This window comes from Ursus maritimus, unplaced genomic scaffold, assembly GCF_017311325.1.
Source record: "Ursus maritimus isolate PB19 unplaced genomic scaffold, ASM1731132v1 scaffold_10, whole genome shotgun sequence".
NCBI classification, from domain to species: domain Eukaryota; kingdom Metazoa; phylum Chordata; class Mammalia; order Carnivora; family Ursidae; genus Ursus; species Ursus maritimus.
The window spans coordinates 6,254,874-6,270,565 of record NW_024423344.1 but is presented as its reverse complement, the minus strand read 5'-3'; the positions used below and the strand labels follow the sequence as shown (position 1 = coordinate 6,270,565).

At 38.5% G+C, this 15,692-nt stretch overlaps 1 protein-coding gene across 1 annotated transcript in view; it reads right to left on the bottom strand.

The window, feature by feature from the left end:
• Positions 1–15,692, bottom strand: part of LOC103664303 (phospholipid-transporting ATPase IB) — a 565,982-nt gene that overhangs the window by 402,936 nt on the left and 147,354 nt on the right. Inside the window, exons 11-14 of the mRNA XM_040621665.1 lie at positions 8,840–9,005; positions 3,810–3,937; positions 2,892–2,969; positions 329–417 (exon numbers count right to left, since the gene is read on the bottom strand). Coding sequence (XP_040477599.1) covers positions 329–417; positions 2,892–2,969; positions 3,810–3,937; positions 8,840–9,005 — 461 coding nt within the window. The remainder of the gene's footprint in view (positions 1–328; positions 418–2,891; positions 2,970–3,809; positions 3,938–8,839; positions 9,006–15,692) is intronic.

Sequence of the window (15,692 nt, the reverse complement as noted above, 5' to 3'; positions counted from 1 at the left end):
AAGACAGGCATTCAGATCAAAATATAAGTAAGACATTTATAATTATTAGACTATAAATATGAATTTATAGAATTAAAGTTTTAAAATTAAATGTATAGCATTAAATCCAGGGATTTCTCCCTAGTAAATATTTGCAGAATAAACTGGCTAACTGTTCCAAGTTGAGACCCATTAAATTTTAAACACAATCAGTAGTAATTACATATATAAATCCTTTATAAATATCCTTTGAAAATATCAAGAAGGCATTTGGCTAAGCAGCTAAAAATAAACTTATTTTGTTGTAAGAACACAAATCAAATTTTTAGTAAGTGATAAACATATTTACCCATACGTTACTCCAGCAATGCTGCACTTCTTGAAGTTCATGATATTGCATGTAAGAGTTCCAGTTTTATCAGAAAATAGATATTTTACCTAAATCAAAGAATGGAAGAAACGTACATCAACAATGTAGCTAAGATGCAGAGACCAATAGATAACGTCTTTCCTTCTATAGTTCTCAAAATTTCTATTAATTTTAAAAGTAAATTTCCTTACAGTAAAATACATTTTATAACTATATATTACAATTATATGTTATTATAAAATTAATATATTTTAATGCTTATACCACTTAAAAACCTTTTCCACTAACCAATCCTAGAATCAAACTGTATGGAAATGTGTAAAGGAGGCTTCAGTAACAGCCCTGGAGCCACGTCAATCTATAACCATAAGCACTAAGTTCTGCTACAAGGCATCTCAAGACACAGATTACTCTCCAAAATATTCCCATGATCTCATAAAGCACTCCATTCTAGTGTTCAATATATCAAGACAACAAGCTCAAACTTTGGCAAACCTCAAAATATTTTTTATCACTCCACTCCTAGTTGGATTAGGAAGGTATATCCTGAAACAACACAGAACAAACAAAAGTCCTCCATCACAGTAACAGTTAAGATTACATGAAGGTGTCCTAGGACTGCTATAGATTATATATAACTTTCTGAAATACAAAGTTTTATAGATTTAATACACCAGGTTCTGAATATACAAAGGTGAAAAGAGAAAATTTCTAGAGGTCAACAAGCCAACCATTTTAACATAATTAACTGAATGCAAAAGAGATGAACTCCAAATGCATATGTGCTGTATGAATTATGTTCTCCTATGTTCTCTCCAGTGGATCATGTGATAGGGAAGAAGGAAACGAGTTCAAGATCACAAGAGGACAGTAGCCCAGTTCAGGCTCTGGATACTAACTAGTCATGTAGACTAGAAAAATCATCTCATCCTTCTTGGCCCCAATTTCCACATCTATGGAACAAAGAATTTGGCCAGAAGATATAGAACATCATTTCATGTCTAACATTCTGGAAAATTATGTCATGAATTGGTGAAGGGAGAGTAACTAACAGAACTGTCTCCAGTAAAAATTCCTGTTTCTCAGGTCATGATTGCTGCTGGATGCTGGATGTACTCCAGGGATCACAGGGGAAGCCATGCTTTACCGGTTTATGGAAGAGGGATTAATGCTGTGAATTATTTATTCTGTACTTTTTCTTAATGATACAATATAGGCAAATACACTATGACTTGTTTTTAAAGCAATCAAAGGTCTGTCAAGTAAAGGAAAATTATCAATGTTCCTAAAGAAGTCAAATAGTACATAGAAATAAAAAAATAAGTAAGCTATGGGTAATTAATGCCCCAAGTATAAATAAGTTTTTATATACTTTTTATATGCAGTACTTCTAGGGGTATAAAAAATTCAGTAGAATCAGCCTTCCAATAAAATGTTTCCTTCTACCTCTTTTTAAGAAAATTAAAAGATTATATCAAAATGTTAAAAAATGAAAAATTTCTAATAAGGAACTCTCATTTTCCTATTGAATTTCAATTTATCCTTAGGTTCCAACTCAAAACTTTTTGAGCAAGCAAACTTTTCCCATATTCCCAATTAGGATGAATTATTATCCTGGGTACAACTTGAGCACTTTTAATCCTCCAATTACTGGGACCCAGTTTAATGGATCCTGAGAGCAATGGTATACTGAGCATTATGCTAGACTGACCAAGGCAACCAAAGACCTCATCCCAGGCATGTCCATACTCTTGAATGGGCTTGAAAGGCTCAAGATGGAAACCGACACCACATCACTATCATGTCTCTCACTTTATGGTATTCATAATTGGAGAGACTGTTATGGGGACATAGAAGAAAGATAAGTTAACTTTACCCAAAAAACTGTAAAAGGGTTCAAAGAGGAGGTAAATTTAGTCTGACATATATAGCACCCAGCCCCTAGGGCTGTTGGGATCTTTAAATAAGATGTATAAAATAAAATTATAATCTTTAATTGCAATGCATTCAGAAGAGGATATTCCTTACAGTAATTTCAACATTAGATGAAGATATAATGCAAAATGCGACTCATTTAAGGCCAAAGGAGTTTCAAGGGTGATGGCAGAAAAGAAACTCGTTCCCTGGAAAGCTCCAGAAATGAAATCTAACACATGTGAGAAATTTAATAAATTTATGTCCTTCGAATTAGCTCCCCCATGTTTTGTAAGAATACCCAATACCCACATATCCAAACCACTATTCTCCCCATCATTTACTCCTGATAAATAATTTTAATGTCCAAAGTAATTTTGCACTTATTTTTTGTATTATTTTTCTATAGGCACCTTCTAGATAATGAAATACATTGATGTCTCAAAAAGCAGGTCAAAGCCAACTAACACTTCTATTTCACAATACTTTCAAATGCGATATATATAGCTCTTCAGACATCAAAACCACATTCGTAGAGAACTATTCTCCCTAAATCTCTCATGGTTCTAGCACTGGTCTCCCCTGATGCTGGAGTCACCACTACCAAATTTCCCAAGGAGGCTCTCACCTGCCCAAGCTCTTCATTAAGGTTTGAGGTCCTGGCCATTGCAGGAGTATCATTTCCTAGATAATACATGTCTGTGTCCTGAGAGAGAGAAGGAGTGGAGGGTGCTTCAGAAAATAAATACCATTAATCCTTCATTTAGACTAACACAGAAAAGAAGCTATAACAGATGACTTAATACTAATGCTCATTTTTAATTTGGGAGTGAAAGTGCAGTGGCTATTAGTATAGAGAAACACTGTGCTAGAAGAAAACATGCAATTTATACACAGAAGATTTGGTTTCAAGATGATCATAACCCATACTTCTGAGCTCAGCCAATACCTCCTTCACGGGATTGTCGTGAAGATCAAATAAAAACGCACATGAAAGTGCCCAGTCTACAAATACTGGCTGCTGAAGTCCAGTGCTTAATGGCATGACAGTTCCTTTAAAATTCCACCTCCACTCTTGCAACAGAATCCAAGTTTACGGTCCCCATGACCTTTGACATGTAATGCACGCTGAAATAGACACACCTCTGAGACTTTTCGTGCAGCACATTAGACTGTAAAAGCAGGAGCAGCATTTGCAGCATTTTGTCCCCATTCACCAGAAGGCGTGCACCTGCTAAGCACTCTGCTTCCATGATCTCTACAAGAACCCCTTGAATAAATAGGCACCAACGTCCTCCTGTTTCATGGACCAGGAAACTGAGGTGTCAGGTAACCAGTCATTGGCATCACCAGCTCAGGGACAGCCTTGCCAGAGATCCCTTGCCAGTTCACTGGCCAGTTTAAGTCCCAGACCCAATCATAAATGAACCATAGTCGTCCTTTTCTGGGGGCTCAGCTGAAGGACTGATGCTCTGAGAGAGTATGAGAAAATAATGGTTGACATTGCTCCAGCTGCTCAGCTTTGAGGTTCTGCTGTGATACTCACCCAGTTTATAAAAAGGGCTTGAGTGTATTTCACAACCTCAAGGGTCACCAAGAGACTGATGGGAATAAGATTGTTGTACAAGATGATGAACGTCAACAAGTTATATCCGAAATTATCCGAGGTCGTGTCTGTGGATGAAAACCAGAGTATCTGTATTGCTTTAGTTCGTCTCATTCAGTTCCCTGAATTATTGTGGACTTTATTATTGTGGACTTTTTCTAAAAGATGTTCACCAAAAAGAGTCTACTGGTTTATGTATAAATTTAGAGATTTGAGTTAAAACAGTTACTGAGCTCTTACTACGTGGCATGAACTATGAATGCAAAGACTATTAATACAATGTCTTCTAATAAAGAGCTGGCTTCTAACAGGAGGCTATAGGGGAGGGGAGTAATCAGGAGCAGGCAGGAGCGAGCATGCCCCTCCCTGACCATGTAGCAGCGTACATCTACTGAGGGGGAGTTCATAGGGCACTGATGAAACCAGGACAGGAGGTTTATTTTAATGGGAAGGCATGGTCACCAAAGGCCATCCAGAAGAACAGAGGCTTTAGTCAAGTTTTGGCAGAAAGAGAGAAGACAGCTAACTAAAAAGGATGCAGAAAAGAAGACAGGCATGTCAAACGGCTGTAAAGAATATCTACAACCTCACTAAGGTAAGAGTCCATCTGGGATACTCCAAAGAGTTTATAAGAAGCAAAAAAGTATCAGTGGTAGCAGGCAAAGAGAGGGAGGCAGGAACACTGGAGCTATTTATTGAAGATAACAGAAGAACATCTTAACAGAAGAGGACTCCTAATGATGGATCAAGACTCCTAGGGGACAGAATCCAAAGCAGAAGTAGAGTCAGCTTAGACAGGAAGAGGAACCAGGAGAGAGAAAAGACGTACAAGGTCTGTATCAAAAGAGAAGTATTTTTTCCCGATGACCATGACACCCTGGTTGAAGGAAAGAGCAGTAAAAGATTAACTTAGCAAGAGGCAAGGGAGGGTTGCAGCAGGTTAAAAGGTATTAAGGATGCCTCTTGAGGGGAACTGGTATTTCAGGATAGCAAAAGGCTAGGACTGGAGATTAGTAATTTGTAAGGACTTCAAACCACAGTTGAGTTTTTCCCCCAGGAAATTAGTCAAATGGTGGTGGTTTGACTCAGCCTGCGAGTTCTCAAGGGTAGTTGTGCTGGCAGGATAACGGGCTGGTAAGGGATAACAGGGAGTAGGCACAGGCTGGTCAGTAGTTTCACCTTCCTACCATCCCTTTATTTTCTTCTCATCTACCAAAGCTTCTGTTTTTCCTGCCAATTGCTTCTTTTCTTTCTGACATGTTACTTTGCTACCTTGTTCTTTTGAATTAAGTAGTTATTAAATAGGATCTCTAAGTACGAATAGTTAACAAAAGTCTCTAAGGTATAATTTCCTTAGGCACAAATATCTGCCAATTAGAATTATGTATTAAGAAATTTAAAATTTCAATTTTGAATACAGGCCAAAAGCTGTTCTGTATCATCATATATATCATCAGGAAGCAGAGCGCATTCGGGGAAGACTCTATGTATAAAAGTTCATTCAGCCAAACAAAAACAATCAAGTGGAGATGAACAAGGACAGAACCTGATAGAAATTGAAGTCAAAGCTCCAACAGTGACAATGCAAATGTGAAGTCTGATGGCTTTTAACAGAGCTACTCCAGCTTTTCCATAAGAAAACAAAGCAGACAGCATTATGGGTGGGACAAAAAGACCATTCTTCCATCATAAACCATGCAGCTAGTACTAGAGTTTGACAATAGGCAATTAAATGCCAGCTTCCACAAAGCCCGCAGATTGTGCCAATGCTGTTATTTACCCAGATCATGACATTTTGAAACTATGTATGTACACAAAGTATCAGTCTTCATATCGGAAGCTAGACATATAAGAGGGTCCAAATCCAAATTTTTAGAAGCAAAACCAAGAGTTCTGACCCAACCTACAACTCGAGTCCCAGTCATATTTGTAAAGTGGCAACAATAGTTTTCCTGGGCAGTTAAAAGTGTTTGATTTTTCTGCCCGAGATAATTAGAAAAGGAAAAAATGTTTTGATCAGTTTAACCAAAATATATTAAAAGAGAAGAATAACAAAAACTTCAAGCAAAGTTTCTAAAGTTTTAAAATTCAAATTTATTTTTTAAAATATTTTGTCATTAAATTTTATTTCTTTTCTGGAATTGCTATGTAAGGAGATTGGCAAATCTCTCCAAAAAAGGAAGCAATAAAACTGAACAAAATTATCAAAAACAAGGATTTAAAGTGCTTGGAAACTGATCACAGTGCATACAAAAAATTCAAAAGCATGTATTCAAAAAAATCTACTTAATCTAAGTGGAAACCTTTGGCATTTAAGTCAGAAGCAATTTCCCTCTCCTTTCCCCTTGAGCCATAATGCTTAAATTCTGTTCTGGGTGGGTGGTTGGGACTGGCAGCTTGCATCCCCCTTCCCCCCTACCCTTCCAACACTCCCCCCCGCCCTGCCCCGGTGACTCCAGCTCCATATTGCAGAAATTCCTTCCCAGGGTGAGGCAGGCTGGTACTCTAGAGTAAGGCAGGTTGTCAGGACAGGAACAGCCTGAGGAAGATGGCATTATTTGGAACAGAGCATGAAAAAAGCCATGCCAAGGGCACTGTCAAAAACAATAGAGATCCCAGTGGCTAATAATCAGGGAAGACAAATATCTCACAATACTAGCAGGAGCAAACAAACCAGAAGACTAGCCAGAAATTAAACAGGGTTATCCATGGAAAGAAATGGCCAAAGAAGCCTTGGTACAATCACACTGAACCCTGGTGGTCCAGAAGGTCATGTCCATGCACAAGGCTGCACCTGCTTAGGAGAGACCAGAGAGGGTACTTGTGAACTACTCATCCCTGACTGAATGTGGGCAGACTTTAAATTCCCCAAACATTGAAGGCATTCCACAAGCCACACATAGGTCAAACAACCTCTGACCAATCACTGGCTAACCTCTAAGCTATGCTGACCCCTAGTAATCCAGGCTTAAAAATAAAAACAAGGAGACGAGTGCTGGCTAATGAGGACAGGGTTTCTTTCTGTGGTGATGAAAATGTTCTAAAGTTAGGTAAGGGGTAAATGTTGCACAATCTGTGAATATCCTAAAAACTACCACATACCTTAAACTATACACTTTAAAAAGCATTAAAAAGTCAAAACATGGAAATAAAACTGACCAGTAACAGCAGAGGCTATACACTGCAGGAGAAAACAACATACTTCATAGAATTTTTCCTGGCAAGTCACTAAACAGATAAACAAGAAACAGCAACAAGACCCAAGAGGAAGAGGAAACAGAATCCAGAATTGCCACAGCATATTATCTAAAGCATGCAGTTTTCAACAACAAAGAAATATGAAACATACAAAGACACAGGAAAAAAGCAACAGAAACTACCTTTGAGGGGGACCCAAATGATGGACCAAAGACTTCAAAGAAGCTATTATAAATATATTTAAAGAACTAAAAATGTATTAAGAATTAAAAGAAAGTATGATGACAATGACTGTTGATCAGAGAACAGTAAGAAAGAGATAAAAGAAAGAACCAAGTGGAAATTCCAAAATTGAAAAGTATGATAATTGAAATGAAAAAAAATATCACTAGTAGAGCTGAAGAATAGATGTGAGCTAGCAGAAGAGAGAAACAGACAGACTTCCATAGAGATCGATAGAGATTATGTAATCTCAAGAACAGAAAGAAAACAGAATAAGGAAAAATTCAGAGCCTAAGGTCGTATCATGTGGACTAACATGTACCTAATGGAATTACCAGAAAGAGAAGGGAGTGAAGATGTGGCAGAAACAACATTTGAATAAATAATAGCTGAAAACTTCCCCAATCTGATGAAAAATATTAACGTACACATCCAAAAAGCTCAACAAACTCCAAACAAAGTAAACTCAAAGTTATTGAAAACCAAGGACAATTCTGAAAGCAGCAATAGAAAATGACTCCCATACAAGGGAAAAGTAAGATTAACAGCTGACTTCTCATCAGTACAATGGAGGCCAGAAGGGAGTGGGATGGCATATGCAAAGTACTGAAAGGAAAGAACATCAAGAATTCTACAAGAATCCTGTATCAGCAAAACTGTGCTTCAAAACCAAAGGAGAAATTAACACATTCCAAGATAAAAACAGAGAATCTGTTGCTACCCAATCTGCCTTACAAGAAATACTAACGGAAATTCTCCAAGATGAAAGGAAATGACACCAGACAGGAATTAAATCCATATAAACAAAGGATAATAGTAAAGGTAATAACACAGGTACTTATAAAAGACAATTACATATTTTTTTATCCTTTCTTTTGGACCAAAAAAAATGGCAAAAATGATTATGAAAGTGCATCACTGGACTTATACGCAGATGTAATATATATGACAGCACAAAGGAATGAGAGGATAAAACTACATGAAGCAAAGAAATAACACAAGCTGGTAACTCAAATCTACAAAAAGAAATGAAGAGTAGTAGAAATGGTAAATAAGCAGGTTCATGTAAAACAACTCTATAAGTATATTTATTTTCTTTTTGCTTAACCAACATTAGATAATATCAAGCAACAATTATAACACTGGAATCCTGGGTTGATAACATGGATGTAATATCTATGATAATAGCACAAAGCAGGGCAAGAAATGAATTATACTGGAGTAAAATTTCTGTATTTTACTGAAATTAAGTTAGTATTAATCTAAAGCAAATGCTGATTCTCTAAGACATTTATTATAATCCCTAGAGCAACCACTAAGAAAATAACTCAAAAAATAGTTACAAATACAATCATTTGAATATAAAACAATCCCCACATGTGTCCATCTCCATTTCATCATATGACTCCTAATCTTTCAAGAAGGCTGGCCTCTTATAGAGTAGCCAAAAGAATGAAGGATAGCATGGCCACCATACATAAATTACACTTGGAAGGGTTTTCCAAAGTGGTTTCATCCTACTTCAACAAGCACTCCAACCCAGCACTTACCCATCTTCTTGATGTACCAGTTCTTTCCACCTTGAGACCCATTCCAGTACAGGGCCCCCACTGAGCTCACCAAGGCCATGACCAAGAGGATGCCAAACAACACCAGGATCTGCACATTAGTCACTTTCTCAACATTCGATCTTTTGAGAGGTGCTTTCGTGGAATTCTGTACAACAGCATTGAAAAATGAATTAGAGTCATAGAACAGGCTTGGGGTTAAGGAGTGGGGAGAAAAGGAGGTAAGTTAACCAAATTCAACAAATAAAAAGTAAAAGAGTGTATTTTTGCCAAATAACTAATGAAATTAAAAAGTGTACCATACTCCTGAATCAACAGCTAGTTTTAAATAAAGAACACATTTTGACTCCTCATGAATCAATCTATACTTATGATTACATTTTATTATAAAATTAGCTACCTTTGCAATCTTAGAAAACAAGTTCTAAATCACTTAAATCAGTTTAAAAGAAATTAGGATGTCATTAATTCAAGAGAAACTTAAAGATTTCTCAATACCATAAAAATCTAGGCTGAATCTTCAAAGTAATAACAGAGCTCTATAACTAATATACAAAGAACTATTTTTGCAGTATATATTTTCCCCTGAAAAATGAGGAAAAAAAGACATACACAGACACATACACATCCAAAATGCAAAATAGGTGTTGACATCAATACATATCAAAATAAATGAATGGACAGAGTTCATTTGGAAAACTGGGAACAAGAAACAAGTAGGAAAGTCAAGAAACTCTAGTGACTGCGAGAAATCTGAGTGCAGTCTTGAGTCATAAAGAGGATGTAGACAGGAAAGTAAAACAAAAGTGGAAGACAGCTTAGCCATCTATAAACATTCATGGTCTGATTTCTCACTGCAGGTAGGGAAACCATCCCAGCTTGAACAGAAGCTAGTGTTGGCAAGTGAGTTCAGAAACATTCAGTATCTGGGTGGCTCAGTAGGTTGAGTGTCTGACTCTTGCTTTTGGCTCAGGGTCATGAACTCAGGGTCCTGGGATGAAGCCCTGTATTGGGCTCCATGCTCAGCATGGAGTTTGCTCGTCCTTCTCCCTCTGCTCTCTACCCCCTCCCCCAACTGTCTCTCTCTCTCTCTCTCTCTCCATAAAAAAAAAAACAGTCTAAATTTTAAAAAATTAAGATATTACTTCTGGAAATTTTCTTGGATTATGCAAGTAGGTCCAATTTAATCACATGGACCCTTAAAAACAGAAAATGAAGAGATTCTTTCCTGGCTACAGTCGGGGGAAATGTGACTACACAAGAATAGCCCAAGAAATTCAATACTGCCAACTTTGACAATGGAAAAGGGGGTCACGAGCCAAGAAGTTTGGGCAGGGCTAAAAGGTTGGAAAAGGCAAGGAACAGATTCTTCTCTAGAACCCCCTAGAGTGTTCTAGAAAGGAATGCTGCCCTGCAGGCATCGTGACATGGATGAGACCCGTATCAGACTTCTGACATACAGAACTGTACCATGACAACTTTCTGTTATGTTAAGCTACTAAGTTTGTATAATTTGTTATGGCAGCAATAGGAAACTAATACAGTAACCCAGAAGATAGTAATAATCCATTCCCGGAGATGAGCAGAGCCTGGATAAGATTGAAAGCCGGGAGATATGAACAGACACTTTTCCAATGATGACATACAAATGGCTAACAGACACATGAAAAAATGTTCAAAATCATTAGCCATCAGGGAAATTCAAATCAAAACCACACTAAGATACCACCTTACGCCAGTTAGAATGGCAAAAATTGACAAGGCAAGAAACAACAATTGCTGGAGAGGATGTGGAGAAAGGGGATCCCTCCTACATTGTTTGTGGGAATTTAAGTTGGTACAGCCACTCTGGAAAACAGTGTGGAGGTTCCTTAAAAAGTTAAAAATTGAACTACCCTATGACCCAGCCATTGCATTACTGGGTATTTACCCCAAAGATACAGACATAGTGAAAAGAAGGGCCATGTGCACCCCAATGTTCATAGCAGCATTGTCCACAATAGCTGAATCGTGGAAGGAACCGAGATGCCCTTCAACAGATGACTGGATTAAGAAGTTGTGGTCCATATATACAATGGAATATTACTCAGCTATCAGAAAGAACGATTTCTCAACATTTGCTGCAACATGGACGGCACTGGAGGAGATAATGCTAAGTGAAATAAGTCAAGCAGAGAAAGAATTATCATATGATTTCTCTCATCTATGGAACATAAGAACTAGGAAGATCGGTAGGGGAAGAAAGGGATAAAGAAAGGGGGGGGTAATCAGAAGAGGGAATGAACCATGAGAGACTATGGACTCTGAGAAACAAACTGAGGGCTTCAGAGGGGAGGGGGGTGGGGGAATGGGATAGACTGGTGATGGGTAGTAAGGAGGGCACATATTGCATGGTGCACTGGGTGTTATATGCAACTAATGAACAATAGAACTTTACATCAGAAACCAGGGATGTACTGTATGGTGACTAACATAATATAATAAAAAAACATTAAAATTAATTAAATTAGATTGAAAGCCAGGAACCAGATAGAGGCAGATGGACGCAGAAGCTTAAGTCTACAGGTCTCCCTCCATGAGTCACAAGCTTGGTCTCTCTACTGGCAGCACCGATTTACAAAAATCAGGTGATCTGAAAGCTTGAAAGGCATTAACTGGCCATAAATATGGTGCCTTGTGCAAAACATAAGTCAGCACTCTTCACTGTTTTCATCTGATCATTAAAAGAGCTAGAATGAAAATGTCTCCAAAAATAAGAAGAATAAAGTTACAACATAAAAATAAAATCAAATGGGGCGCCTGGGTGGCACAGTGGTTAAGCGTCTGCCTTTGGCTCAGGGCGTGATCTCAGTGTTCTGGGATCGAGCCCCACATCAGGCTCTTCCGCTATGAGCCTGCTTCTTCCTCTCCCACTCCCCCTGCTTGTGTTCCCTCTCTCGCTGGCTGTCTCTGTCTCTGTCGAATAAATAAATAAAATCTTAAAAAAAAAAATCAAATGAAAACAGGGAGCTTGAAATGAAAACTTCCTTAAGTTCCCTAAAGAAGCTCATACCACATCACTGAAATGGTTACCTGAATTCTATCAGCAAACCCACAAATATTACCATCATGGCCTGGTTTTCTGCAGGTGCGGGGAGGTGGGGAATCAGTTTACTGGCAGTTTTGAAATGTTTCAGTATTTAAATAGCACAGCAACATCTTTCTTTATATTCTTTTCTCTCTTTATATTTTCTTTTCTCTTTCACTTTCTCTGAATTTTTTGTCATTTACAGACTTAAAAAAAAAAGTCCTTTAAATTTCTAAATGGAAATCTATTAGGGAAGGCTGACCCATTGATCAAATCCCATCTACAGGTAGATGGAGACAACATATCACCTCTGGTCTTACGGACAAAGCCAACAGACCAGTTCCAAGACTGCCAATCCCAATCTTTTAAAAGTCATGATTTTTTTTTCATAATAATATTTTTATTATATCATGTTATTCACCATATAGTACATCCCTGGTTTTTGATGTAAAGTTCGATGATTCATTAGTTGCATATAACACCCAGTGCTCCATGCAATATGTGCCCTCCTTACTACCCATCACCAGCCTATCCCATTCCCCCATCCCCCTCCCCTCTGAAGCCCTGAGTTTGTTTCTCAGAGTGATCTTATCAGTTTTAAGAAACAGTCACTGGAGCACAGGGAGAAAAAAATTTACAATAAGTATTATTTCTATGACTCCACTAGTTCATTGGCTTCTGATCTTTCCAATGGTTCAGTCGTGGCAGGTAACAGGGTTAGGAAAAGTTATCTTTCATCCAATATAAGAGCCCAAAACTTCATCACACACACTTTGTGGAAAGTCAAGCTCTGCTTACTTGCCCCCATTCCCTGAACATTTCAACTTACAATGATGAGCTTGTAGTATTAAATTCTGACTAGCATTTTAAATTCTTCCATAAAATTCTTAGAAAGTACTGTGCTTTTGAGTAATGGAGTTCTTAACAGAAATAAGCATTTTTCAACTAACATCTTTCATGAAGATGTTAGTGATTATATGAATCTATACACATGTTAAACCACATAGAATTGTATAGCAAAAAAAAGTTATTTTTATGGTTTAATTCAACAAAATTTTAATAGTGATAAAAATAATTTAAAAACCTGAATTAAGTGGCTATATATAATTCCAGAACCATCACTATTGTCGTTTAGGTTTCTTAGAATGTTTTGCTATTAAAAACAACCATGGGGGCGCCTGGGTGGCACAGCGGTTAAGGGTCTGCCTTCGGCTCAGGGCGTGATCCCAGCGATCTGGGATCGAGCCCCACATCAGGCTCCTCCGCTAGAAGCCTGCTTCTTCCTCTCCCACTCCCCCTGCTTGTGTTCCCTCTCTCGCTGGCTGTCTCTATCTCTGTCTAATAAATAAATAAAATCTTAAAAAAAAACAAAAAAAAACAAAAACAAAAAAAAACAACCATGAAACTAGTGCTGATAAATGTATTTAATAAAAATTTTACTTAGTTACCAGAAAAAAGCCAAAATGTCAGAGTTTGAAAAAGTTTATAACTGACCTGAATTTTATACACTTTCTGCCCTCCCAAGAAAGTAGTTGGTAGAGTCGCTAGTGAGAACATGAACTCAGGAACCAGACTGCCTAGGTTTGAATCCCAAATCTCTTTCTTACTGGGTGGGTGTGTAACCTCAGTAACTACTTAGACACTGGATCTCATTGTCCTCATCTAGAAAATGGACACAATAATAGTATCTTCCTCAGAGGGCTATTATGAGGAATAAATGAGTTAATACATGCAAATTGCTTAGAACAATGCATGTGGGCACTAAGTATTTGCTGTAATTAAAGTGATGATACCTCTTTTCCTTTAAATCAACCAACAGAAACAGTAATATTGAAAATATTTCCACGTGTAACTATGCTGAATTTGAAACAAGGGAACTCTGAAGAGAAGACACTGAGGTAAGAGTTTACAGAACAAACAAAAAAGTAGAAGAACCCTAAAGTAATCGTGCTTCCCCTCTGTGATCAAGCAGCACAAACACAGACAAAAAATGTTATTTCACAAACAAGATGGCTTCCAACTATAGGTGTTATATTACATTCCTCTTGAAAGCTCATTATTTTTATTTGTTATTTCAGTCCTAAAGGCACAGCAAGTCTAGTGCAGATGTTTCTGGATCTTTCCATCATTCTGTACTAAACAGTCAACACATAATAAGCCTTGAATGGGCTTAACACACGTAGGTGCAAGGAGAAGTACCTATCTCACTCACAAGATGCAAATTTATGAAGTAACTTTGTGCACACCTTGCTCACTGAAAAGGTGATGGGATCATTTTTAGGTATAGCTTGTTTATCTCTTACACCTTAGCTACAAAGCTGTATTACCAATGTCACCCTGAAAAGAAAAAAAAAAAACTGGTATACAAGAAATCTTGGAAAGTAGCTAAATTTGTAATATGCACAATCTAAAAACAGGTGTTGGGGCCCTGCCTAAATTTGAGCTAAGTCTTAGTCATCTCTGTCTTTTCCTCATAAAAACAAAAGCGATCTGTGGTTAGAGCTCCAAGTGTTAGGTGTTGCTGCTGGGCCTGGACTGGGAAGTCAGAGGATACTGAGTAGGTGGCAGAGCACTAAACCATTCATCAAGGTAAAGTCTCCACTTACAGGCTGCTCAGAACCAACAAACTTTAAACTTCCTAATCAGTCCTGAACCAGTGAGGACCTAGCAGGAAGGACAGATGAAACACACCTCAGATACACTGCATAATCTTGATCCATCCAAGAGGGGCCTCAGCATTCACCAACTATTTGTTCCTTCAGCTGCCATGGATCCCCACCCTCACGCACACACTCCCTCTGTAGTCTTGCCAAAACACCCTACCATCCTAGGACCAAAACTTCTCCATGTCTTCATCCTCCTTTGGGAGCTTTTCTTCCCAGCTGAGAGCACTCCTTCCTTGAAGCCCCTCAAGCAGAGGGTGCTCCAGCAAAGTCTCACATGCCTTGGAATCTGAAGCCAATAGTACTCCTGACGCTCTATGCCTCTAATGCCATTTTAAAACACTCACTCGTGAAATTCATGCCATCTGGCTACACTGCCTTCTGCCTCTTCCCTCAACAAATCCACTAACCTCTCAGCCACGTCCCTCACTCTCTAAAGAGGTGAGCAGTTGGCTTATGGTATCCATCTTGGCCCCTGCCCTGCCATTATCCTGTCTTCAAAATCACAACATAGAGCACCAGAAGTATTGTCTCTCAGTCCTTGAATGGCCTCCCACAGCTCTACCATTAGCTTCCTACTCCCATGGCTCACTCCCTGATCTCTCCACCCCAGAAACTCCAAGATAAGTGCCCTACACACTGATCAGCCTGTTGAGAAGCAACAGCAATAGTCTTCAATGTCATGAGCCTCTGAAGACTTCTCATGCCCACCATCTCCCCCACTCCCTGCCACCCCATCTCCATTGCTTTTCCCAGCTGGGGTAGACATGGGGTCTATCATCTCATCTGTTCTATTCAACATTTAACTCTCTCCTCTTCTGTCATCTGAGACAGTGGACCAACACAAGAGCCCCCCTCTCTAACTCTCCATCTAAAATGGGTTTCTAGTATCTAGTCAACCAACAGCCCCACTCCTGGGTTGCTTGGCCTTTCTGTAGAAACCCCCAGCACTTTGTAATGACACATCCAGCAGCGATTCTCATTCTATCTGGTAATTCTGTATTACTCCTTAGTCTTCGTGGCTCCCAGAGGGTCAGCTGGGCCTTTCACTATTGTATCCACACAGCCTGCTTCAAGACTTGATGCGTGGTGGCCACTAAATAAT